Source organism: Rhinolophus sinicus, linkage group LG11, assembly GCF_036562045.2.
Source record: "Rhinolophus sinicus isolate RSC01 linkage group LG11, ASM3656204v1, whole genome shotgun sequence".
Lineage (NCBI taxonomy): Eukaryota > Metazoa > Chordata > Mammalia > Chiroptera > Rhinolophidae > Rhinolophus > Rhinolophus sinicus.
Window position 1 is genome coordinate 77,784,038 of NC_133760.1, and position 27,758 is coordinate 77,811,795.

A 27,758-nucleotide genomic window follows, 5' to 3' on the forward strand; every position below is an offset into this window, starting at 1 on the left:
CCAGAACATACAAAAGGTAAACCAGAAAACAATATAAACACAGTTTTTAGACTAAGTGATACTATTATGTTGCAAATATAAACAGAAAGACATTGTATGTTTTTTATTATTCTCCCACGATGAAGATCAATATAAGTTATTAATGTTTCTTCTGGCAGAACTTTTATATATATATATATATATATATATATATATATATATATATATATATATACCAGTTTCTCCCATTACCTCGTCAGAGTTCCTAGACCATAAACTATTCCTGCGAATCGATTCCACACTCCCTCAAATATGACTTTTCATAAGCCAAGTCCTTTAAAAATACAACATTTCATATATTGCTCAGACTACATGTCAAATCAGTATCATGCAAACCTAATACTTTTACTACTTTCTTGGAGCATGGTGTTGAGAGGAAAAAATTTAATATATCTGTGCTACATCTGCATTAATGCAACGGTGCAATATTGAAACTGCTTTTATCTGCCACATTTTTCAAATGAAAGCGGCAGCTTAATTTTATGGTAGTTACACTGTGAACCTTGCACACAATCTTGCTATTGGATGTGGCCCTTTGGTATTATTAAGGCAGTGGTCTTTATTCTGTATCTTAGACTTTAAAAGTTGCTATGGATATAAGAAGCCTATCATGTTGTCATGTCTACACCGTAAAATCTTTCCAAAGTGCGCAGCAAATACCTGATAGAATTCATAGGTCTTTCATGAAATTAGAGTGCAATTTCCCTTGGCATTTCCGAAGCAGGCTGTAGAGGGGACTGTGGTGTCCCTAGGCTCACAAAGATACTGGACATGAATTTGTCAGTGGTTCCCAAGTGGCTTTGGAACGATCTCCCAATTATTTGCCTCTCCTGCAGTCTACCTTAGAATAACCCTGTACTTCATGTCCAAGGAAATGTAAATTCCACCATTTGAACAAACAATGGGTACAATTAGGTATTTTGAGGCAAATATGGCCTCTATTAGTTAGAGTTCAGTTAAATCTTTCAGAGAGGTTTACCATTAAGCAGAAAAATGGGCTTCAGATAAACAACTTCCCATGTGAACGTGTTTAAAAGGCTTAGAAAGGAATCATGTTTTAAATCTCCTTATATTTTTATGTACATTGCGTATGCTAGAATCCTGACTGTGATGCTGATAACCTCCTTGTATCACCCAGTCAACAATATCTTTTCTGTAGCTGTTCTGATTACAGCAGTGACATTCACTGTTGGCAAATCCCCCATGGAGTAACCTGAGCTCCCATGCACCTTGTCCCAATGCCAGTAATGACAGAATTCTGAGGGGATTGGAAACTCTACCTCAACAAATTTATTTCTGTTTTTCAACATATATTCAAAGCAATCCTTTGGCATTGTAATGTGATTCTTGACAGGGCTAAGGTAAATTCATCATGCTAAACTGAAATGTTTCTGGCATATGTCTACTCTGTAACAATCAAATTGTGTGTACTGTAATAGATGACAACCACAGTGCTACCTCTAGTTGTAAAACTTGTAAGTATAATACTTTATTAATGCAAACTCGAAATGTAATTATGCAATGTATTATCCATGCTGTATTTTTTTCATTTAGAAAAACTTTCTGAAGACAATCTCTAAATTCCACATAATGACAATTTTTTAGTGAATGTAGAAAGAATATAACTTTTTCATCACAAGATATGCAGGCATTTTGATACTTTTCAAAATCATGTTTGTTGAAATTTAAGAAAGCATAAAAGTAAAATGTTTTCTCTTAGTAAATATTAACTCTACTCCCCAGGGAAACAGTCATTTGTGCTAGGCAGACGCTTTTTTTTTTTTTTAATTGAGGTATAATTGACAATACACTATTACATAGGTTTCAGGTGTACAACATAGTAATTCGACATTTATATACCATATGAAATGATCACCATGATAAGTCCACTTACCATCTGTCCCCATACAAAGTTAATACAGTACTATTGTTCATACTCTCTGTGCTGTACGTTACATCTCCATGACTTGTTTATCTTAGAGCTGGAAGTTTGTACCTCTTGATACCGTTTTCTGTTTTGCCCACCTCCAACCTTCTTCTCCCCTGGCAACCATCAGTTTATTCTGTGTGTCTATGAGCCTGGTTTTGTTTTGTTTCATTTGTTTGCGGTGTTTGTTTGTTTGGATTCCACATATAAGTGAAATCATATGGTACTTGTCATGGATGCTCTTCTTTAAAGAAGAAATGATTAAAATGCCAACTTTGAATATTTTTTTTAAATAGGGTGGTTTGGGGGTAACTTCTGCCTAATTATCTGTACCACTTATATACTTCAGTGCAATTTATCATATTTTAGGTCAAAGAGCCTTAAAACGTGTTTTGTTAAAAAGAAAATGTGATCCAGATGAATGGCAACCTTTTGACTTCATAATATATGAAAATCCTCAGCATGTGACTTCTTTATTCTTGGCATGGTCGCTGAAAACAAAAGCACTCAAGAAATCAGAATATACAACATTTAAAACATTCGGTTTAAGTTTTCATATTATGGTTTGAATTCCCATTGCCTTGTCCTCCATACTTTCAACAATTAATAGTTTCATGAACAGATAAAAAGCCCTCAGCTCATATTTTATGATTCAGTTGCCAGGTGCAGACTGGACCTCTGGCCAGCAGCTGCACTGTAATCCCTTCAAGTACCAGCCTGTACCACTAGGGTTAAACAAAGCCAGGTGGCTTCCTGTTGCCCTGGCGGCTCCCCTTGTCCCTTATTATTCTTAGTACACACTTTGATTTTCAAGAACTCCTTGAAATTCTATTAGTACTTGCAATGTGAATTTAAATATTTACATTTTAATGTAATTTTTTTTTAAGAAAACAGAATTTAATTCCATGATCTTTTTGCCATTTTTTTTTTTGGTGAAGAATAAAATAGTTAAAGCAGGATTGGGTCATTGTATTAGAACTAAGGAAACACAATGTGTGATGCACAGAACTTAAGACAAATTAGGCAACCTCTCGGGGCCAGTAAACCCCATCCCAGACTAACACAAAACTGGGAACATGCCCAATTGAATATTTGAATCAGGTTGAGCAAAATGTCAAAGACTGGCAAGAATAGAACTTTGGAAGATTTACTCACTAATTTTAGAGCTGCTGGAGGCCAACCTAAGACTTACGATTGGATTGGACTTGCTCATTAAGCCGATTAGATGATAATAATTCATTTAACCAATCAGTTAGTAGTCAGGAACCAGTTAGTGATTTGTCGATTTTCTTGAAAATGATCAAACCATTGTGTTTATAGTCCAGTGGAAATTTCTCCTCTTTTTCAGTTATTATTATTATTATTATTATTATTATTATTATTCAGTGTGTTGTAATAATACAACCTGATTTTACACATTAAGTTATTCATGTTACATATATGCATATATATTCATTGATTTGTTCATTCGTGTGTTAATTCAACAAACACATAAATGAACACTTCTTATCTGCCAGGCACTCTGGAGATCCTTTGCTCTTGTCCTGCTCTCACTCCTTCCCCCCACACCCTGGCTCCCAGACATTAGCGTACGTCCCTAACATACTAGAGAACTGGAAGAATTTACTCTGCATTTGTCTAACTAGTTCACCCACTGGATCATCATGCATACTACCATCCCCACAATGTAAACCCTACAGTGGATTCTGATGACGTTTCCAATATTGGTGAAACTATTTACAAGAACTTCAGATCCATCATCTCACTTAATGAAGACATGACATTTGTGGCCTGAAACATGGACTTTTTAAATTTTCTATGAACTTGACTTTTACTTAACATCCATACGGTTGGTTTTGTATTTAAACACTGGGCACATTCAGCATGTTCATTCTGCAGGGATTGTCTTTCAACTCTCTTCCAGAAATGTGTTGAAGTCACTTCCCCCTCTTCTATCTGTCCCTATAGTTAATGCCTTAGGTCAGGCCCTCCATCCTTGGCGTAAATGAATGCACAATCTTTTAATTGCTTACCCAAGTTCTTTCTTAATCCCCTCTAGTCCGTCATTCATATTGCTGCCCTTATCAAATTATATCAAAATATAAACTTGATCTCACCATTTCCTTAATTAAAATCCTCAGAAGGCTTCACATACCCTACAGATCAGAGTTCAGAGCTGTCAGCAAGGCACCTGTGGACTCAGTTCTGCTTCTTCCCATTGCTCTCTACTCTCTATCCTTTCCAACATCACTGCAACTTTAGAATGTAGAAATAAATATTCACTCCTCCTCCAAATCCCAGTTTGAACGTTTCCTTCTTCTGGGAAACATTCCTCACTCTCCTAGGGACCATTAGTCACTCTCACCTCTATCCTCATAACAATTACAGCTGTCTCTATTATAACTCTAATTCTATCAAATCAATATACATTCTCTCTCTCTCTCTCTCTCTCTCTCTCTCTCTCTCTCTCTCTCTCCTGAGAATTTGTTCATGAACACCTTGCTATCACTGGTGCCAGCACAGGGTCTGGCACAGATAGGTGGCCAGGAAATGCTCCTTACTAATTAAATATGTTATCAGTTTGCTAATTTAGGCTTGAACTGGATGTCTAAGGTTAACACTGGACCTACTTTAGCCTAGAACTATTTAACTCTGACATATAGATGTCATAATAAATTGTTTTATTACTGTTGGTTACAGTCATATAGGGTCCCCAAATAGGACATTTCTGGAGGGATTAATTTCTAGGCAAAAATTTCTGTTGTGGGTCTGTTTATGTTGATAATGATGGTTGAATCATTTCAGGTTATAGGGAACAAAGAAAAACCTCATTGTCTCTAGGGATCCTAAAGCTTTGTAAGCTCAGTGATAAACTTTGGATACCCTCTTTCCTTCCCTCTCCCACCCCCAACTTGTTATAGTGTCAAATCTTAGTATGGAAATGTGTGAGCATCGAACCTGAAATTGCTAAGTAAATTTCTGGAGCGTCTACTGTAGTTCTTGTGATATTATATTTGACTAACTGTCCGTGTTAAAGAGACAGACATCTAAGAGACCACCAGGTTTCCATTAATTTGATAATTTTCAGAAACACATGATAACAAGATTGGGTTCAGACACGTGCATTTGCATACACACAAACTCGCTCTTCCTCATTAGAGCACTGGCAGGAAACAGATGGCTCACTCAGAGGGCTTAATTGAAGAGCATTTAATAAAAGGGCCTGTTTACAGAGGAACAATCAGTTGGAAGGTCACCAAAAAGGGAATTTGAAGTGCCAGGAGCTAGCAGCAGTGGGGAACACTTCTTCTCCATGCCCGAAGGGGCCCGAGCAGGGAGCTGTGACTGTGGGAGGGGGGCTGCAGCACAGGACCCCTTTATATAGAGGAATGGAACTGTGAAAAACTGCAGCCTGGCAGGAAGGGGGCCAGGGAGTGCTGGGACTATTACCCTGAACTCTTTCTATCCTCCTACCTGCTGATTTCTCGTCAGCGATTGCCATCAGCCAAAGCCAACTAGAAACCAGAACACCAGGGAACCTGCCACAAGGCAGGCAGAGACAGTGAACAGGTCTGGAGGGACAAGTGCAGAATGACTAGCAAACAGTCTTGGTGAAGAATTCTAACTTTTGTCTCCTTATCCATCTAGAAAAAATACAAAAAAGACAAATCATGGATAAGTAGGCACAGACCCGTGAGATATTGTAGGCTAATTGACTTTTGGGTCAATGTAGTAAGAGAGAAGCAGCACAATGGCTACGATTTCCAGTCTACCTTAGAGCCCATGTCAGGGGACCCACTCAAGGTAGGAAAGATGGGAGACAAGAGATAAAACAGAGACTTCAGATCCTGATATGCCCACCCCAGCTTCAAGCAGAGCAGTTGTGATTAAATCTACTTATTATATTAAGTTATATGTAAGATTACTTAACAAATATACCCTTCTACTGAAAAGATCCAGGAGTAGAAATCAGGTTTCTTAGGTCTATCAGGAACTGTTACATTAGGAAATGAACGTAAGCAATCAGTTTCTTTCATCTGTAAAATGGAAGTAAAAATGTATATCCTAGATGAATCATAGGGTTGTGAATATCAAATGAGAAAAGGGATATACTTTCCTTTTGAAAAGCTAAACAAGTTGTACAAACGTCAAGCCCTGTCCCTTTTGGATACTATCTTACAAAGCTGGTCCCTAAGTGTGTGTTTGCCAATCATCACATCCTCTCTTTTTGGCTATCTTTCCTCTCCACATGAAGCACTTCACTCAACTCCCAACTTAAACATCACATACAAAGAAAAGATAAGCAGTAAGAAAATCCCAACGCGTCGGCAATACCACTGCATGTTAAAAAGAAAGAAGTAGGTTCCATGAACTCTGCTTTCCTGGTGCCTGACTCCCTTTTCAGAGGTCCTATTAACTTCAAAGGGAGTTTCGTGCATGTAAATGATTCTATTTATTGGATGCGCCAACTCCTTCATATCCTCTGGGCACAATTAGAAATATCATAGAAAAATGAATGTCAGAGACTTGGATCCATATTTGGTATTCTATGGGAAATTTCCCGTAGTTACAGATGTTAAAAATCCTGCCCAATGGTCCAGTTATGAATTTGTAGTATTTCTTCTTCTATCATCCTTGGAATTATTTTCTCTCTGCTTTTAGAATATTCCTTTTACATTAAATGAAAAATATTACCTTTAGGTCCAGAAAAGCTAGTGATAAAATCTTGGCTTGTCGTACAACTTGGTATAATTATAAAAATTTAGGCTGTATGGCCTCTCTCTTTCAAGGAATCGTTAGCCCTTCCCTGCGATTATATCATTAATACTTAGAGCAATCTTGTTCCTACTTCAAGTTCACTCTGGGAACTACTGGTAGAGTCCGTTTCTAGGGACTAAATTCCTGGTTGCCCAGTTTAATATCATATACACTAAAGCACACGGTAATTGCAGTGTCCATTGTAAATTCAGGCCATTATCAACACCCTTGTTAGTGTAGCTATAAATTCAGATTTTCGCCAGTTGAAATCCCCACAATGAAAACAGATGGTAGGTGTATGGACAGCTGTATACTGATTTGTTGTTTGTTCTCTTTATTTTTTTAAATTTATTTTTCAGTTACAGTTGACACACAATATTATATTAGTTTCAGGTGTACAACATAGTGATTAGATATTTATGTACCTTATGAAGTGATGCCCCGATAAGTCTAGCTGTTTGTTCTCTTTAAATTCAGTCGTCTCATGGTTCATGGTAGAAGTGTCTCTCTAACTAATTCTGACAAACAGCTGAATGTTCTCATCCCATCGTATCAGTGAATATAAGGACCTTGCAAGTGTTATAGACATGGATCCTGAGCAATATTATATATATTACACATCCAAGAGGGCAACTTAACTCTTTAACTGTACAGTTTTTTAAAGGGACAAAAAAGAGAAAAATGGGAGAAGCCTCTCAAATTAAATATTTAGAACTTATGAAAATATTTAGAAATTATGAAAGAGAAAATGTATACTATTAAACAATGGAAAACATTACTGGAAATGTGCCCACGTGTGATAGGTGGTGTGAAAGATACAAAGATTTTTTAAATAATATTTTGATAAGCAATACAACTTAATAAAAGATTCATTCCAACTAGCGGTATAGACAAACAAAACCCTATCAAATTAATTTGGATCCACTGACTTATTCGTAAGAAGCAAAGACAGTCTAATTTTAGTAAATATTTAGAGCAAAACAATCCGAAGTATATATAACAATCAAATTTCTAGTGAAAATGTGTGTAAGTAGGTTTATTTTGAAAGGAAAAGTCCTACTCTCAGTGTCATAACCGATTAAATTCTCCAGGTAATGACCCCATTTGCATAGTGAGCAAAACCCACAAGTGGGAATTTTAATGGGCACACCACCTGAGTACAGTAATTGAGAGTGACACAACTTGAACTAGTTTTGTGCTTACCCCACTGAAAATTCTACTCATATTATTTTTAATGTCAAGCTACAAGTCAAATTTCAAGTTGATGGATTTGTTCTTTTTTAAGCACTGAGTTTGAATAAAAGAAATGCTTTAATTCTGTTATGCATGGCATATCTTTGCTTTAACTAATCTGTAGTTCTGATTCTCACCATTACTTCATTTTCTTTAGTGATTGGAATTTAATTTTATTCATTAATTTGTGAATAATTAGGTAAGAAAATAATGTCCTCAGCAGCCAAATTGCTTTTGGATTTCAATTTAATGTATTTTTATCAGAATATGTATTATAGTTAGGCTGGCATAATAGTTTACTAAAGTGTAATTGTGTAAATATGCCCAATTATTCATCCTGATGATCTAACAAAATCTAATATAATATGTATTTATGGGTATTTCCCTCCACCTTCACCTCAACACCAATAAAACACAGTTCCTGCAGAGCTGATCACAGATGCCTTGTCATCTGAAGGTGTTCCTTTTGAAAGATACTCTCCTTATCTCTCGGGCACTCTTCATGTCCTTGAAAGAATTGTGCATTCTGATGGAGGGATTGTAGGATGTCCACATTAAATTATATAATAAAAGCGATCTCAAGACTCTCAGCGCCATTACAAACAGGTTGAACTGTGCTTTTTCGGTTTTGAGGTGACATTTTAAAACTTCTTTTGTTTCACTCTAAGATTGCTTGAGGTCCTAACAGTGTGTAGGTGTTTGACACCACTCCACCACATCTGTAATTGGCATAGCATCCAGCAGACCGGCTCTGTACATCTTTACACTGCAACCTACCAAGTTAAGAAATGTATTGGTTCAATATAAAACAGCAGGCTGTTTTTAGACATAGTTACTAGTGCACAAGCTTTAATATGGCTTTGCTTCATCGTATAATGAGATCTTTTGGTTCCCTGCTCAACAGGCTTTTATTCCTTTGCAAAAGGCTATGAACTATGTCAAGCGAATCAGCGGCTTTTGTACACCCTCTTTCTTGGCTTTGGAATGCAATTCCTTTGCTTCTGTCCCTTGATGCATCAGACAGAACTTAAGAACCTTTTCAATTTTTCAGGCTAAACCTAGAATTTGTTTGAATTTGCTTTTTACAATTTTCCTAATAATTACATTCTCAACAGAACCTTGCACAAAGACCTGCCTGGAAGTGAACACCTAATTGCTGAGCTACACTTTGTCTTTAACACATATATCTATACGCCACATTGGTAATGTGTCAAAGGATAGTTATCTAAAATGTGTTCTTCACGGTCACCTCACAACCAAATTCAGGATTCTTTCTCAGCGAGCATTGAGGGCACATACAATGGCCAAACGATGGAAGTAGAACTAGTCGTCATGGTTCGGCTGGAAGGCAGGGGACGCCTCAGGTTACATGTAGCAGCATAGGAGCTATAGCTGTAACCCCAGTGGAAAATGTCACACTATCATCCCAGGTTGCTGAAGAATGAGGTGGTAAAGATTTCTGCTTGCCTGTACAGCCTACTTTTTCGGTGGGACTTGTCTGTGGCTATGCTTATAATCCTTTTCACCTGCTTTGTTCAATTTTAACTTGTTGGAGTCTTTCTAACTTCTTGACTTAAATACCGTAAGTTTCTTATTTATTATGGATTGATTTTTAAGTTAATATAAACTAATTGGACATAGCATGAACACTGATTAAGAGTAGCTTACAGAATATATTCTGTACCCCATAAATCTGAGTATCTTATTTACTTCAACTCAGCTTTACCTTGCTGAACAATTCCCAACATCGTGGCACAACGCCAATGGAGAGAGATTTCATCACATTCAAGCAGAAGGGTATCAGTTTCCTATGGAAGTTTCATAGAAAAGTTGCATCCTAAGGGAGTCATTTTGGAAACACTCTAAAGGTGATATAATTTACAATCATGAATTGAGGGTCCTTTTGGCACAAGAGATAGGTTACAAAGTGAGACTAAACAGTGTAATACACATATACAAAGTTTCTTCATTGAAGTAAGAATGGACCACAATGAGTCTAAAGCAAATTACTTATGTAGACATACATTAAGCAATCTAATGCCCACTTTACTGAGTTCCATACCACTGTTTCTGCCCTTGTGTTTGTGATGGTGTTTCTTTAAGTTATATGTGCTAATTGCTTCCTTGCTACTCCTTAGAAAATAATTGCTTAATATTAAGTTTAGCCACCCTTGGCTAGGATGAGACACAATGGAGTGAAACAGTTCATAATTCTTTTACTCAGGCATTTAATTTAATTAACAATGATGACTTTTGTTTCTAAAATAGCATTTTTTCCATTAAAATAACAGCACAAAAGGACTTATAGACATATGCTTTCTAAATAACCCTGACGTATTTCTCACTGAATATTTTTGAAGATTTTCTTTAGATTTTTATGCCAAATATCACCAGATCCTATTGTATTTTTGTACCCCACAAGCCTATACAACCACATTTCAGTCTTCTAGATGAAATTAATGTGGTTTTAGAGCAGTATTTGCTAGATTACAGTCAGGAAATAAGCCACTTGGGGCACAGCTGGTATTGCCTGTGAGTAAATGAGGAAGACCTACGACGAAAAACCTTTCACTTCCCAACGCACAACCAAGGTTAATTTATGAAACAGCATGATATTGACCCTGATGATGCTTCAACACATTAATCTCGTGTCTAAGTGGCAGCCTGTGGAAGGCCTCACCTCTTCCACCTCGTGAAACACTACATAAGACAAACACGTGTGAAATTTATAAATTATATTCAAATACACCTTCCTGTGCAGTGTAGTGGTTACAAACACAGCTGGTAGAGCCAGATTTCCTAAGTTCAATATTGTTTCTGCCTTAAGTGGCTCTGTGACCTTGAGTGATTGCTACATCTCTCTATGCCTCAGTTTCCATATTTGTAAAATCAGAGTAATAATAGAACCTACTTCATAAGCTTATTAAGAAGAGTGGATGAGTTAATATATCTAAAGTCCTCGTACCAGTGCTACTGTTTTGCATTGCCTTTATGGTGAGGCCGCCCCCACACTTCCTCTACCTTGTTCTAATGTCTGGGCTCCTTTGCAGTTTTGTGTACTTAAAGCAATGAAGCTGTGAACTTAAAAGGACATTCACATGCTGAATCACAAAAAGCAAATGGATTTTAGGGTTTCTGTGACTCAGCCGCTCCTGTCTGTGGAGGAAGGTGGCGAGATGAGAGCATTTGGGAGTTGGTGCCTGACCCTCCAGGGGTTCAGATCTTCTCAGTCATCTCCAGCTGGAGAAGGTAACCCCCAGAACAGGCAGAAGCAAGAAGCATACAATCACTGCTGAGGGACTGGACAGGCAGAGCTGGTGAATACTACTTCCTGCTCCACCTCGAAAAGCTGCACGTGCGCGGTGGGCCTCTCAGTACAAGTACTGGGAAGCGCTGTCCTCTCGTGACTTCTCAGACCCCAGAACCCTGCTGCCTGGACCCTTCAGTGCCAGTCCCTGCTCCCGCTATCTGGCTTCAGGGTGGGGGAACCTATCAGCCTACGCTTGCTGTCTTCTTGCCCATATTGTTGGACAACGCTGAGACTGTGAACCTCTTAAGGCGAGCAGCGCTGTCAGAGACAGGAAATTCTACCCTGAGGGGAGAAAGGCTGCTAGCCCTCCAAAAACACAAAGACAGAGAATGCACCTGCTCTCTCTAGATGTTATTTCCGCCAAAGCATTTGTCTATGAAGAGTCTTTTTAAAGCATAGTTGAGGTTTAGCCCTCAGATTAGAGGGAGGCAGAGCAGAAACCAAAGGGTTGATATTTTAGCACAGTGCAAAACAGATGACAATTCATCAATAAGAGCTACTTATAGTTTTATAAAATTATTATTATTATTCAGTGTGTTGTAATAATACAACCTGATTTTACACATTAAGTTATTCATGTTACATATATGCATATATATTCATTGATTTGTTCATTCGTGTGTTAATTCAACAAACACATAAATGAACACTTCTTATCTGCCAGGCACTCTGGAGATCCTTTGCTCTTGTCCTGCTCTCACTCCTTCCCCCACACCCTGGCTCCCAGACATTAGCGTACGTCCCTAACATACTAGAGAACTGGAAGAATTTACTCTGCATTTGTCTAACTAGTTCACCCACTGGATCATCATGCATACTACCATCCCCACAATGTAAACCCTACAGTGGATTCTGATGACGTTTCCAATATTGGTGAAACTATTTACAAGAACTTCAGATCCATCATCTCACTTAATGAAGACATGACATTTGTGGCCTGAAACATGGACTTTTTAAATTTTCTATGAACTTGACTTTTACTTAACATCCATACGGTTGGTTTTGTATTTAAACACTGGGCACATTCAGCATGTTCATTCTGCAGGTATTGTCTTTCAACTCTCTTCCAGAAATGTGTTGAAGTCACTTCCCCCTCTTCTATCTGTCCCTATAGTTAATGCCTTAGGTCAGGCCCTCCATCCTTGGCGTAAATGAATGCACAATCTTTTAATTGCTTACCCAAGTTCTTTCTTAATCCCCTCTAGTCCGTCATTCATATTGCTGCCCTTATCAAATTATATCAAAATATAAACTTGATCTCACCATTTCCTTAATTAAAATCCTCAGAAGGCTTCACATACCCTACAGATCAGAGTTCAGAGCTGTCAGCAAGGCACCTGTGGACTCAGTTCTGCTTCTTCCCATTGCTCTCTACTCTCTATCCTTTCCAACATCACTGCAACTTTAGAATGTAGAAATAAATATTCACTCCTCCTCCAAATCCCAGTTTGAACGTTTCCTTCTTCTGGGAAACATTCCTCACTCTCCTAGGGACCATTAGTCACTCTCACCTCTATCCTCATAACAATTACAGCTGTCTCTATTATAACTCTAATTCTATCAAATCAATATACACTCTCTCTCTCTCTCTCTCTCTCTCTCGCACTCTCTCTCTCTCTCCTGAGAATTTGTTCATGAACACCTTGCTATCACTGGTGCCAGCACAGGGTCTGGCACAGATAGGTGGCCAGGAAATGCTCCTTACTAATTAAATATGTTATCAGTTTGCTAATTTAGGCTTGAACTGGATGTCTAAGGTTAACACTGGACCTACTTTAGCCTAGAACTATTTAACTCTGACATATAGATGTCATAATAAATTGTTTTATTACTGTTGGTTACAGTCATATAGGGTCCCCAAATAGGACATTTCTGGAGGGATTAATTTCTAGGCAAAAATTTCTGTTGTGGGTCTGTTTATGTTGATAATGATGGTTGAATCATTTCAGGTTATAGGGAACAAAGAAAAACCTCATTGTCTCTAGGGATCCTAAAGCTTTGTAAGCTCAGTGATAAACTTTGGATACCCTCTTTCCTTCCCTCTCCCACCCCCAACTTGTTATAGTGTCAAATCTTAGTATGGAAATGTGTGAGCATCGAACCTGAAATTGCTAAGTAAATTTCTGGAGCGTCTACTGTAGTTCTTGTGATATTATATTTGACTAACTGTCCGTGTTAAAGAGACAGACATCTAAGAGACCACCAGGTTTCCATTAATTTGATAATTTTCAGAAACACATGATAACAAGATTGGGTTCAGACACGTGCATTTGCATACACACAAACTCGCTCTTCCTCATTAGAGCACTGGCAGGAAACAGATGGCTCACTCAGAGGGCTTAATTGAAGAGCATTTAATAAAAGGGCCTGTTTACAGAGGAACAATCAGTTGGAAGGTCACCAAAAAGGGAATTTGAAGTGCCAGGAGCTAGCAGCAGTGGGGAACACTTCTTCTCCATGCCCGAAGGGGCCCGAGCAGGGAGCTGTGACTGTGGGAGGGGGGCTGCAGCACAGGACCCCTTTATATAGAGGAATGGAACTGTGAAAAACTGCAGCCTGGCAGGAAGGGGGCCAGGGAGTGCTGGGACTATTACCCTGAACTCTTTCTATCCTCCTACCTGCTGATTTCTCGTCAGCGATTGCCATCAGCCAAAGCCAACTAGAAACCAGAACACCAGGGAACCTGCCACAAGGCAGGCAGAGACAGTGAACAGGTCTGGAGGGACAAGTGCAGAATGACTAGCAAACAGTCTTGGTGAAGAATTCTAACTTTTGTCTCCTTATCCATCTAGAAAAAATACAAAAAAGACAAATCATGGATAAGTAGGCACAGACCCGTGAGATATTGTAGGCTAATTGACTTTTGGGTCAATGTAGTAAGAGAGAAGCAGCACAATGGCTACGATTTCCAGTCTACCTTAGAGCCCATGTCAGGGGACCCACTCAAGGTAGGAAAGATGGGAGACAAGAGATAAAACAGAGACTTCAGATCCTGATATGCCCACCCCAGCTTCAAGCAGAGCAGTTGTGATTAAATCTACTTATTATATTAAGTTATATGTAAGATTACTTAACAAATATACCCTTCTACTGAAAAGATCCAGGAGTAGAAATCAGGTTTCTTAGGTCTATCAGGAACTGTTACATTAGGAAATGAACGTAAGCAATCAGTTTCTTTCATCTGTAAAATGGAAGTAAAAATGTATATCCTAGATGAATCATAGGGTTGTGAAGATCAAATGAGAAAAGGGATATACTTTCCTTTTGAAAAGCTAAACAAGTTGTACAAACGTCAAGCCCTGTCCCTTTTGGATACTATCTTACAAAGCTGGTCCCTAAGTGTGTGTTTGCCAATCATCACATCCTCTCTTTTTGGCTATCTTTCCTCTCCACATGAAGCACTTCACTCAACTCCCAATTTAAACATCACATACAAAGAAAAGATAAGCAGTAAGAAAATCCCAACGCGTCGGCAATACCACTGCATGTTAAAAAGAAAGAAGTAGGTTCCGCGGAACTCTGCTTTCCTGGTGCCTGACTCCCTTTTCAGAGGTCCTATTAACTTCAAAGGGAGTTTCGTGCATGTAAATGATTCTATTTATTGGATGCGCCAACTCCTTCATATCCTCTGGGCACAATTAGAAATATCATAGAAAAATGAATGTCAGAGACTTGGATCCATATTTGGTATTCTATGGGAAATTTCCCGTAGTTACAGATGTTAAAAATCCTGCCCAATGGTCCAGTTATGAATTTGTAGTATTTCTTCTTCTATCATCCTTGGAATTATTTTCTCTCTGCTTTTAGAATATTCCTTTTTACATTAAATGAAAAATATTACCTTTAGGTCCAGAAAAGCTAGTGATAAAATCTTGGCTTGTCGTACAACTTGGTATAATTATAAAAATTTAGGCTGTATGGCCTCTCTCTTTCAAGGAATCGTTAGCCCTTCCCTGCGATTATATCATTAATACTTAGAGCAATCTTGTTCCTACTTCAAGTTCACTCTGGGAACTACTGGTAGAGTCCGTTTCTAGGGACTAAATTCCTGGTTGCCCAGTTTAATATCATATACACTAAAGCACACGGTAATTGCAGTGTCCATTGTAAATTCAGGCCATTATCAACACCCTTGTTAGTGTAGCTATAAATTCAGATTTTCGCCAGTTGAAATCCCCACAATGAAAACAGATGGTAGGTGTATGGACAGCTGTATACTGATTTGTTGTTTGTTCTCTTTATTTTTTAAATTTATTTTTCAGTTACAGTTGACACACAATATTATATTAGTTTCAGGTGTACAACATAGTGATTAGATATTTATGTACCTTATGAAGTGATGCCCGATAAGTCTAGCTGTTTGTTCTCTTTAAATTCAGTCGTCTCATGGTTCATGGTAGAAGTGTCTCTCTAACTAATTCTGACAAACAGCTGAATGTTCTCATCCCATCGTATCAGTGAATATAAGGACCTTGCAAGTGTTATAGACATGGATCCTGAGCAATATTATATATATTACACATCCAAGAGGGCAACTTAACTCTTTAACTGTACAGTTTTTTAAAGGGACAAAAAAGAGAAAAATGGGAGAAGCCTCTCAAATTAAATATTTAGAACTTATGAAAATATTTAGAAATTATGAAAGAGAAAATGTATACTATTAAACAATGGAAAACATTACTGGAAATGTGCCCACGTGTGATAGGTGGTGTGAAAGATACAAAGATTTTTTAAATAATATTTTGATAAGCAATACAACTTAATAAAAGATTCATTCCAACTAGCGGTATAGACAAACAAAACCCTATCAAATTAATTTGGATCCACTGACTTATTCGTAAGAAGCAAAGACAGTCTAATTTTAGTAAATATTTAGAGCAAAACAATCCGAAGTATATATAACAATCAAATTTCTAGTGAAAATGTGTGTAAGTAGGTTTATTTTGAAAGGAAAAGTCCTACTCTCAGTGTCATAACCGATTAAATTCTCCAGGTAATGACCCCATTTGCATAGTGAGCAAAACCCACAAGTGGGAATTTTAATGGGCACACCACCTGAGTACAGTAATTGAGAGTGACACAACTTGAACTAGTTTTGTGCTTACCCCACTGAAAATTCTACTCATATTATTTTTAATGTCAAGCTACAAGTCAAATTTCAAGTTGATGGATTTGTTCTTTTTTAAGCACTGAGTTTGAATAAAAGAAATGCTTTAATTCTGTTATGCATGGCATATCTTTGCTTTAACTAATCTGTAGTTCTGATTCTCACCATTACTTCATTTTCTTTAGTGATTGGAATTTAATTTTATTCATTAATTTGTGAATAATTAGGTAAGAAAATAATGTCCTCAGCAGCCAAATTGCTTTTGGATTTCAATTTAATGTATTTTTATCAGAATATGTATTATAGTTAGGCTGGCATAATAGTTTACTAAAGTGTAATTGTGTAAATATGCCCAATTATTCATCCTGATGATCTAACAAAATCTAATATAATATGTATTTATGGGTATTTCCCTCCACCTTCACCTCAACACCAATAAAACACAGTTCCTGCAGAGCTGATCACAGATGCCTTGTCATCTGAAGGTGTTCCTTTTGAAAGATACTCTCCTTATCTCTCGGGCACTCTTCATGTCCTTGAAAGAATTGTGCATTCTGATGGAGGGATTGTAGGATGTCCACATTAAATTATATAATAAAAGCGATCTCAAGACTCTCAGCGCCATTACAAACAGGTTGAACTGTGCTTTTTCGGTTTTGAGGTGACATTTTAAAACTTCTTTTGTTTCACTCTAAGATTGCTTGAGGTCCTAACAGTGTGTAGGTGTTTGACACCACTCCACCACATCTGTAATTGGCATAGCATCCAGCAGACCGGCTCTGTACATCTTTACACTGCAACCTACCAAGTTAAGAAATGTATTGGTTCAATATAAAACAGCAGGCTGTTTTTAGACATAGTTACTAGTGCACAAGCTTTAATATGGCTTTGCTTCATCGTATAATGAGATCTTTTGGTTCCCTGCTCAACAGGCTTTTATTCCTTTGCAAAAGGCTATGAACTATGTCAAGCGAATCAGCGGCTTTTGTACACCCTCTTTCTTGGCTTTGGAATGCAATTCCTTTGCTTCTGTCCCTTGATGCATCAGACAGAACTTAAGAACCTTTTCAATTTTTCAGGCTAAACCTAGAATTTGTTTGAATTTGCTTTTTACAATTTTCCTAATAATTACATTCTCAACAGAACCTTGCACAAAGACCTGCCTGGAAGTGAACACCTAATTGCTGAGCTACACTTTGTCTTTAACACATATATCTATACGCCACATTGGTAATGTGTCAAAGGATAGTTATCTAAAATGTGTTCTTCACGGTCACCTCACAACCAAATTCAGGATTCTTTCTCAGCGAGCATTGAGGGCACATACAATGGCCAAACGATGGAAGTAGAACTAGTCGTCATGGTTCGGCTGGAAGGCAGGGGACGCCTCAGGTTACATGTAGCAGCATAGGAGCTATAGCTGTAACCCCAGTGGAAAATGTCACACTATCATCCCAGGTTGCTGAAGAATGAGGTGGTAAAGATTTCTGCTTGCCTGTACAGCCTACTTTTTCGGTGGGACTTGTCTGTGGCTATGCTTATAATCCTTTTCACCTCCAGATTGCCTACTGACTTCATTAAAATTTGATCGTTTATACAATATTTTGATTGACAGTCCTTTAAAGTAGAAAGAGCAGCCATCGTTCATTGGGAATGTTGCAATGTGAAGGAAGATACATGGTGGATTTAGTCATCAGTGATAGTTTTTGCAAAAACCATTCTTCACATTAAGGCTGTATCATAATGTTATCCCCTCTTCACAGCCCCTTGCATTTCAACTAAAATCTTTAAAAGTATGTAACCTTAAATAAGCAAGTAAATATTATTAGCGTCACTATTGGAACTGAGCTTTTACTCATGGGAAGTGCCAAACCTCTTCCCTAGGTTGAAACTTCCTGAGGGTTATATAACTCTCTTGAGATGCCTAGACGACACAGTCACTAAAAATATGCTGGTTATAGGGGGCATGGAAATAAAGGGTTAAGAGGACTCCCTTGATAATATCTGATATGTGATTTAAAAAATATAAATAGTAAGTGTGGAATAAACCCTATCAATATATTAACCACCTTTTCAAACAAACATGATATGCTTTACTACATTAGTGTAAAAGGAAGAGAAAAATGGATATTGTAGTGTTTGATGAAATTTTATCTTGCCTGTCAGATTAGATGTAATAAACCTACAGGCCTACAAATCACAGGTAATTGGAAAGGGCATAAAGGTCTTGAATAATTTGAAAAATAATCTTATTAATAAATAAACTTATTCATTAGCTGGTTGGGTAAACGTAAGCACTTAAACTGGAATTCAAGAAGGCAAGCCAGAGATTCTGGACTTGACTCTTACGAGTATTTATACGAGGCAGTAACTTTGACGTTTATCACATTAGAATCTAGGGCACTGATAGAGTTTGTGTGGATAAAGAATGGAACATTATTACATAAGGTTGCCTTGGTTACTCCTTGAACTGTTCAGAGAAATACTGAATATTTCAGTATTTCAGGTGAGGAAAATGGTATAGCTGATATACTGTAAGAACACAAAAATGAAATTATTATATTTCTAAATAGAAAGTCTTCTAAATAAAGTGATTTTGGAGGAGTTAAATACTAACTGTAAAAAAACTTCCTACTACTTAAAAATTAGGCCCACCAAAACCCTAGATGAAAATACTTCTGATGATTTACATTTGAGTGAAATTCATTAAATCTAATACCAAATTTCATAAATCTTTCATGTTTAATCTAAGCAAAATAAAAAAGTACCTTCATTTTTATAAATTGGGAGATAATTCCAAAGCAAATAAATGAAAACAAGTTACTAAAAAAAGGTATAAACTAGCATTTTGACCTATTATGAATCTTTTAAAGAACACTATGTTTTGAAATCATGTCAATTGTGATTTGCAGTATAAACTGATCTGAATGTTTCATAGTTCATGTTGGGTGTGTCCTGTGATTTACATAAGGAGACTAGGAAGTCTTCAGAAAGGGAAGTAATAAGATAAAGAAAAGCTTCGGGTTTTCAAATTATAGTTGAATTTGTTCAAATATCAGTCAAATAATATATCAATTAGAAAATGTTACAGCACAGTAGAGAAGTCATTTTTTTTTTATTTCAAAATAATGCATTCAGGATAATACAGGTCCAGTTTAAAAATACTTAAGATTCAGTTTCCACATTTAGAAAGAGACCAACTCTATTATCTGTAAACTATAGCACTTAGTCACGATCGCCATATAATTCAACAAAACATTTTACATACAGAAATTCTAAAATATATTGAAACTATTTTCACAATTGCATATACATATTTTTTCTAAACATACACAGTACTTTATGGAATGACTGTGGAGTAGACAATAGAGGAAAAGAACTATGAATATAAATATGAACAAAAAATTCTGCTAATAATGTTCTCTGTTACAGAGAAACATTTCAAAAGTGCTAATGTTTTTATCTCAAATAGTAGCAGAATATATTTAAATATTAGACAAACCACTTAGTTGAAAAATTCTTCAGGATAAAAAATGAAATATTTTAACAATTCCAGGTCATTAGAAGGCTTTATATGTCAATACATTGATGACACTGTTATATCCTAATATATAAGCCTAAGTTAACTCTGGGTATATGTAAATACTCAGATCTGGTTACTATGAAATAGTAGAGAGATGTTCTTATATTTGATGTAACAAATGAAACACGCTCTTTAGACAAGGAAGAGAAAGACAGCTGTTTACCAGAATTCTATTTAAACCAGAAAATTTAAAGGGGCGTGTGTGTGTAAATAGCACTAAATGGGGGATTCAAGAGTTTGTTTTTTTTCTTTTTTAAGCCCTTTAAGTAATGATATAAGTAGAAACTAGGTTTCATCTCAAAGGAAAACCATAGGTGGCATTTCCATGCTTTAGGTTTAAAAGTCTAGGTTGGCTAAAGGATTCCTAAAAATATGCATTTGTTTTTAGTATTAATTTGTTATTTAACCAGGAGAATTAAAAATAACAATCAATCCAATTTAACATAAAATTGTAATACTGAAATTGGTCACATTAGTGGATCGAGACTCCCACTACATTGGAAGGAATGGTCTGCACTGAAGATTAACTGTGTTTATAAAATGTAACATCAGTTAAGAAATAAACCAAAATAAATTAACATACGCCCCACCCCTCTCAAGAAAGACTTACAGCTATCAAATTATTTTAAAAAAGAAGAAAAACAAAGAAATAAGGAAGGAAGGAAGGAAGGAAGGAAGAAAGAAAGAAAGAAAATCTGAATAAATCAAAATCAGAATACTGGGATTTCAATATTAAAAATCTCTTAATTTAAATGCAATTTGTCAAAATTATTCCACATTTGTTATAAAATATAGTTCTTTTAATATGGATTATGTTTTGTTTTGTCAAAAATTTAATCATTACTTTTAAATTGTTTAAGAAAATGCATATTTTTAGTTAAATTTTATTTTTAAAACTATAGTCCTGCAACTAAAGAAAAAACTTACTTAAGGCATTTTTCTTAATTGCTTAAGTGCACACATAGTTCAAGGCTGTTCACCTAAAACTTCGTCCTAAATTTAAACAATTCATTCAAGCAGCAGGTGTATCACTCATCCTAAGGGGCTTCCACAAATACCACATTCTCCTTGAAGACTGCTAAATATTCCAGGAGATATTAGCTGTTCTTTTCTGTGTATCCCCATACCTCTTGAGTGTCTCTCTCTCATAATCCTCACTTCAGTGTACCCTGTGGAATGTTCATTGTTTACAGGTCTCTTTCCTCTGCTAAACTGTCCTCCTCTGGGTGGGAACTGGATGGCATCCATCTCTGCATGCCAGCAGATTCTATACAGGTCACACTCAATATCTGTTAACAAGTGAAAAAAGTGGAGAACAGAGCATGGAAATCAACACCGGGGGCCCAACTATTGTTTGGGTGTGTTTCCCAAAGTTTATTTTAAAATAAAAAATGTTTGTTGTTAACCATTAATAGATACACATCAAAAATAAATTGTTTGCTTTTAACACCCACTGAGAAATAATACATTTGGAGCAAGGAACTCCTGAGAATGATTAAAAAAATAGAAATATGTATAAAAAGGAGGAGACATTTAGTTTTTCTTTTTCTTTTTGTTTTGATTTGGTCAAAATGTCCCTCAGTCATTGTAACCTATTAAGTTTAAAAGTAGTAAAATTTCACATATTAAACCATGGAGATTTGGTTAGAGCAAAAAGGCTTTCAGAGATTACTTAAAATGAGTTAACAGTGCAAATACTGGGTTGCTTCATGAGACTCTTACCATGTGCTTTTCTTCCTCCTTAAAAGAAATATTTTAAAACACTCTCCAGTTTTAACACTAACAAAATATAAATATTTATGAAGGAAAACAAATCCCACAGCATTCCATACAGATTTCCAAACAGTCTGATGATTCACAACAGGCATCCATGATGCCACAATCCATGTCACAAGGGCAGTTACAGTCGTCCCCCATTTCATCTCCACAGCAACAGCAGCAGGCCTCGGAGGCACAGAGGCCACACGATGCTTGTCCCAGGACAATATTGCAGAGGGTCAGGAATTCACAGAACAAGCAGGCCAGGATACAGTGCACACAGCAGTCTTCATTTTCAATCAGGAAGAGACCACAGAGTGAGAAAAAGAAGGAACACAAAATATAGAAATCATCAATAGACTGAACAATGTGTTGATCAAAATAAGTACTCCAGAGCCCAAGGACATACAGTCCTAGAAGGCTTCTGTGGGTTGGAAGCTCAAAAAGAAACTTAAGTTAAAATAGTCAATAGTATCGTGATAGCGTGGTGCGGTGTCAGATGGTTGCTGGATTTATCCTGGTGATCACTTCTGTAGGTATATAAATGTTGAATAACTATGGTGTACACCTGAAACTAATATAATATTGCATGTTAGCTAAATTTTAATAAAAAATCTTAAATGGCACTTGGTTTGTTCTATATCTTGGTTATTGTAAATAATGCTGCAATGAACAGGGGGGTGCACATATCTTTGAGTTAGTGTTTTCATTTCCTTCAGATAAATACCCAGAAGTAGAATTACTAAATCATAAAGTAGTTGTATTTTTAATTTTTCGAGGAACCTCCATACTGTTTCCCATAGTGGCTACATCAATTTACATTCCTGCAAACTGTGCACAAGGGTTCCCTTTCTTCCACGTTGCTGAACACTTGTTATTTCTTGTCTTTTCATAATAGCCATCCTGACAGGTGTGAGGTGATATCTCATTGTGGTTTTGATTTGCATTTCCCTTATGATCAGTGATGTTTAGCATCTTTTCACATACCTGTTGGCCATCTGTATGTTCTCTTTGGGTAAATGTCTATTCAGATCCTCTGCCCATCTTTTAATTGGACTGTTTGTTTTATTTTTGTTTTTGCTATTGAGTTATAAAGTTCTTTATATATTTTGGATATTAACCCTTTATCGGATTATATAACTTACAAATATTTTCTCCCATTCTGTACGTTGCCTTTTCATTGTATTGACAGTTTCCTTTGCTGTGCAGAAGCTTTTTAAATATGATATAGTCCCACTTGTTTATTTTTGCTTTTGTTGCCTTTAATTTTGGTGTCAAATCCAAAAAATCATCACCAATCCTGTGTCAAGGAGCTTACTGTCTATGTTTTCTTCCGGAAGTTTTATGGTTTCAGGTCTTATGTTCAAGTCTTTAATCTATTTTGAGATAATTTTTGTGTATGCAGTAAGACTGGTCCAGTTTCATTCTTTTTCATGTTGCTATCCCATTTTCCCAACGCTGTTTCTTGAAGTGACTATCCTTTCCCCATTGTGTATTCTTGGCTCCGTCTTAAATTAATTGATCATATATGCATGGGTTTATTTGGGTCTCTCTATTCAGTTCCATTGATCTTTGTGTCTGTTTTTATGCCAAGATCATGCTGTTTTGATTACTGTAGCTTCATAACATAGTTTGACACCAGGGAGCGTGATACCTCCAGCTTTGCTATTCTTTCTCAAGATTGCTTTGGCTATTTGGGGCCTATTGTGATTCCATAAAAATTTTAGGATTGTTCACTCTATTTCTGTGAAAAATGCCATTGGAATTTTATAGGGATTGCACTGAACCTGTACATTGCTTTGGGTAGTACGGACATTTTAGCAATATTAATTATTCTTATCCATGAGTATGAAATATCTACCCATTTATTTGTGCCATCTTTAATTTCTTTCATCAATGTCTTACAGTTTTCAGAGTATAGGTCATTCATTCCTTGGTTAAAGTAATTTTTAGGTATTTTATTCTTTTCGATGCAACTGTAAATGGGATTGTTTTCTTAATTTTATTTCTGATATGTCATTATTAGAGTATAGAAATGCAACATATTTTTGTATATTTACTGATTTCGTATCCTGCAACTTTACCAAATTCATTTGTTAGTTTTATTAGTGTGTGTGTGTGTGTGTGTGTGTGTGTGTGTGTGTGTTGTTTTTTTGGTGGAGTCCTTTGGGTTTTTTATACACAATATCATGTCATCGGCAAATAGTGACAGTTTTACATCTTCCTTTTAAATTGGATTTCCTTCTTTTTCTTTTTCTTGAATAATTGCTCTGGTTAGAACTTCCAATATTATATTGAATAAAAGTGGCAAGAGTGGGCATCTTGTCTACTCCCTGGTCTTAGAAGCTTTCAGCTTTTTACCACTGAGTATGATATTAATTGTGGGTTTGTCATAAATGGCCTTTATTATATCGAGATATGTTCCCTCTATACACACTCTGTTTAGAGGGTGTTTTTTTTTGTTTTGTTTTTACATCACAAATGGATGTTGAATTTTGTCAAATGCTTTTTCTGCATCTGTTAAGATGACCATATGATGTTTAGCCTTCATTTTGTTAATGTGGTGTACCACATTGACGGATTAGTGGATGCTGAACCATCCTTGTATCCCTGGAATAAATCCCACTTGATCATGGTGTATGATCCTTTACATGTATTGTTAAATTTGGTTTGATAATATTTTGTTGAAGATTTTTGCATCTATGTTCATCAGGGATATTGGCCTCTAATTTTCTTGTCTTGTGGCATCCTTGTCTAGTTTTGGTATCAGGGTAATGCTGGCCTCGTAAAAAAAAATTTGGAAGTATATCCTCCTCTTCTATATTTTCGCAGAGTTTGAGAAGTATTCCTGTTAATTCTTTAAATGTCTGGTAGAATTCACCAGTGAACGAATCTTGTCCTGACTTTGTTTTTGGGTAGGGTTTTTGATTACTAATTCAATCTCTGTACTAGCAGTTGATCTGTTCAGATTTTCTATTTTTTCATGGTTCAGTCTTGTTTCTAGAAATTTATCAATTTCATTTAGGTTGTCAAATTTGTTGGCATGTAAGTGTTCATAATAATCTCTTATGATCTTTTTTGCATTTCTGTGGTATCAGCTGTAACATCTTGTCTTTCATTTCTAATTTAAAGTAGTCTCTTTTTTTTCTTCATCAGTGTAGTTAAAGGTTCTTTTATTTTGTTTATCATTTCAACAAACCAGCTCTTAGTTTCACTGATCTTTTCTATTGCCATTTAGTCTCTATTTCATTTAGTTTCATTTGCTCTTTTTTTCTTTTCTCCCTTCTACTAACTTTGGGCTTAATTTGTTCTTCTATTTTCAGTTCCTGACGTGTTTGTGCATTTAGGTTTTTTCACTTGAGATTTTTCTTATTTCTTAAGTGGGCATATCACAATGCACTTCCCTTGTAGAACTGCTTTTGCTACAGCCCATAAATTTTGATATATTGTATATCCATTTCATTTGTCTCAAGGTATTTTTTTTATTTCTTCTTTGACCCACTGTTCAGTAGCATGGTTTTAAGTTTCTACATATTTGTGAGTTTTCCAGTTTTGTTTTTGTAATTGATTTCTAGTTTTCATACCACTGTGGTCAGAACAGATGCTTGATATGAATTTCAAGCTTCTTAAATTTATTAAGACTTGTTTTGTGGCCTGACATATGATCTATCCTAAATAAATGTTCCATGTGCACTTGAGAAGAATGTGTGAAAAGATTTATACTTTCATATGTTGTCCTGTTACCAATTAGTGCCGTTTCTTTTCAGCTTAAAGAAATCCCTTTAACATTGCTTTTGGATGGAATGTTCTATATATATCTGGTAAGTCCATCTGTATGTTTAAAGCCAATGTTTCCTAATTTATTTTTTGTCTGGATACTCTATCCATAAATTAAAGTGAGGTATTAAAATCCCCTATTATTATTGGATTGTTGTCTATTTCTCCCTTGAAGGCTGTTAATATTTGCTTTATTTATTTAGGTGTTCCTCTGTTGGATGCATAAATATTTACAAATGTTATATTATTTTATTGGATTGACCCCTTTATGATTATGTAATGACCTTCTCTGTCTCTTATTATAGGTTTTGTTTTAAAGTCTATTTTGTCTGATATAAGTATAGCTATCCCAACTGTTTTTGTTTGTTTGTTTTTTGGTTTCTATTTGCATGAAATATCTTTTTCCTTCCCTTCACATTCAATCTGTGTGTGTCCTTACAACTGAGTGAGTCTATTGTAGGCAGCAGCATATAGATCGGTCTTTTTCCCCCCACTCTATTCAATCACTCTGTTTTTTAATCAGAAGATTTAGTCCATTTACATTTAACATATTTATTGATTGGTATGTACTTATTACCATTTCATTGATTGTTTTCTGGCTGTTTTGTACTTCCTCTGTTTCTTCTTCTCTTGCTCTATTCAGTGTGACTTGATGGTGTCAGTGGTATGTTTAGATTTCTCTCTCTTTATCTCCATGTATCTACTATAGGTTTTTGCTTTGTGGTTACCATAAGACTTACACATAACAACTTGTGTTTCTAGCAGTCTATTTTAAGTTGATAACAACTTAAGTTTTAGTATACTCTAAAACTCTACATTTTAACTCTCCCTGCCTTTTATGTTTTTGATGTCACATTTTACATCTTTTTATCTTGTGTCCCTTACTACTTATTGTAGTTATAGTTATTTTTACTACTTTTGTCTTTTAACCTTCATACTAGCTAAATCTAGTATAATGTTCGTACTAGATTAATCCACCATGTTTACAACATTAGATTATTCTGAATTTTACTATATATTTACTTTACCACTAAGATTTATACTTTCATATGTTATCCTGTTACTAATTAGTGCCCTTTCTTTTTGGCTTAAATAAGTCCCTTTAACATTTCTGGTAAGGCTGGCTTAGTGGTGGTAAACTTCTTTAGCTATTGCTTGTCTGGACAATTATTCCTTTTGCTGTTCTGAATGACCAGTTTTTCCAGATAGAGTATCCTTGGGCGGAAGCTTTTTTTTTTTTTTTTTTTTCCTCAGCACTTTGAATATAGTATCATACCATTCCCTTCTGTTTCTGCTGAAAAAAAAAAAATGTGCTCACAGTCTTATGGGGGTTCTTTAGTATGCAACAAACTGTTTTACTATTGCTATTTTGAAGATTCTCTCCTTGTCTTTAACTTTTGACATTTTAATTATAATGTGTCTTGTGTGGGTCTCTTTGGGTTTATCTTATTTGGAATTCTCTGCTTCCTGAATCTATAATCTGTTTCTTTCCCCAGATTAGGGAAGCTTTTAGCCATTATTTCTTCAGATGAATTTTCTTGCCCTTCTCTCTCTCTCTTCTCTTTCTACAACCCCTATAATCACTGTTGATCCACTTGATGTTTTCCCATAAGTCCCTTAAGCTATCTTCACTTTTTTTCATTCTTTTTTCTTTCAGCTCCTCTGATTGGGTGAGTACCACTGCCCTAGATCTACTAGTTCACTGATCCTTTTTTCTGCTTCATGTGTCTGCTGTTGAATTCCTCCAGTGCATTTTTCAATTCAGTTTTGTATTCTTCAGCTCTGTGACTTCTATTCGATACTCTCTTATATTTCTGTCTCATTATTGAAGTTCTCACTGTGTTCATCCATTCTTTTCCTGAGTTTGATGAACAACTTTATGACCATTATTTTTAACTCTTCATCAGGTAAATCACATATTTTTGTTTAATTAAGGACTTTTTAAAGGTTTCATCTTGTTCTTTCTTTTGGAACATATACTTTATTTTCCGTAACTCTGTTGGCTTCTATGCGTTAGATAAAACAGCCACCTCTCCCAATCTGAAGGGTGTGCCAAGATCTGTCATTGTCCCAAAGGGAAGACTCAGTCAACACCTATATTCAGACTTTTTGGAAGCCAGACCCTCAGTTAACAGCCTTTAAAGTCTGCATAGATAGATAGATAGATAGATAGATAGATAGATAGATAGATAGATAGATAGATAGATTATACATATATATGTGTGTGTGTGTATATATATATATATATATATATATAATATATATA

The 27,758-nt window shown here is 36.0% G+C and overlaps 1 protein-coding gene across 4 annotated transcripts in view; it reads right to left on the minus strand.

The window, feature by feature from the left end:
* Positions 1–19,470: 19,470 nt before the first annotated feature.
* Positions 19,471–27,758, minus strand: part of MDFIC (MyoD family inhibitor domain containing) — a 79,958-nt gene continuing 71,670 nt past the window's right edge. For all 4 annotated transcript variants that reach the window (XM_074315691.1, XM_019743224.2, XM_019743222.2 and 1 more), the window contains one exon: positions 19,471–22,002. In XM_074315691.1, coding sequence (XP_074171792.1) covers positions 21,755–22,002 — 248 coding nt within the window. In that variant the 3' untranslated portion in view covers positions 19,471–21,754. The remainder of the gene's footprint in view (positions 22,003–27,758) is intronic.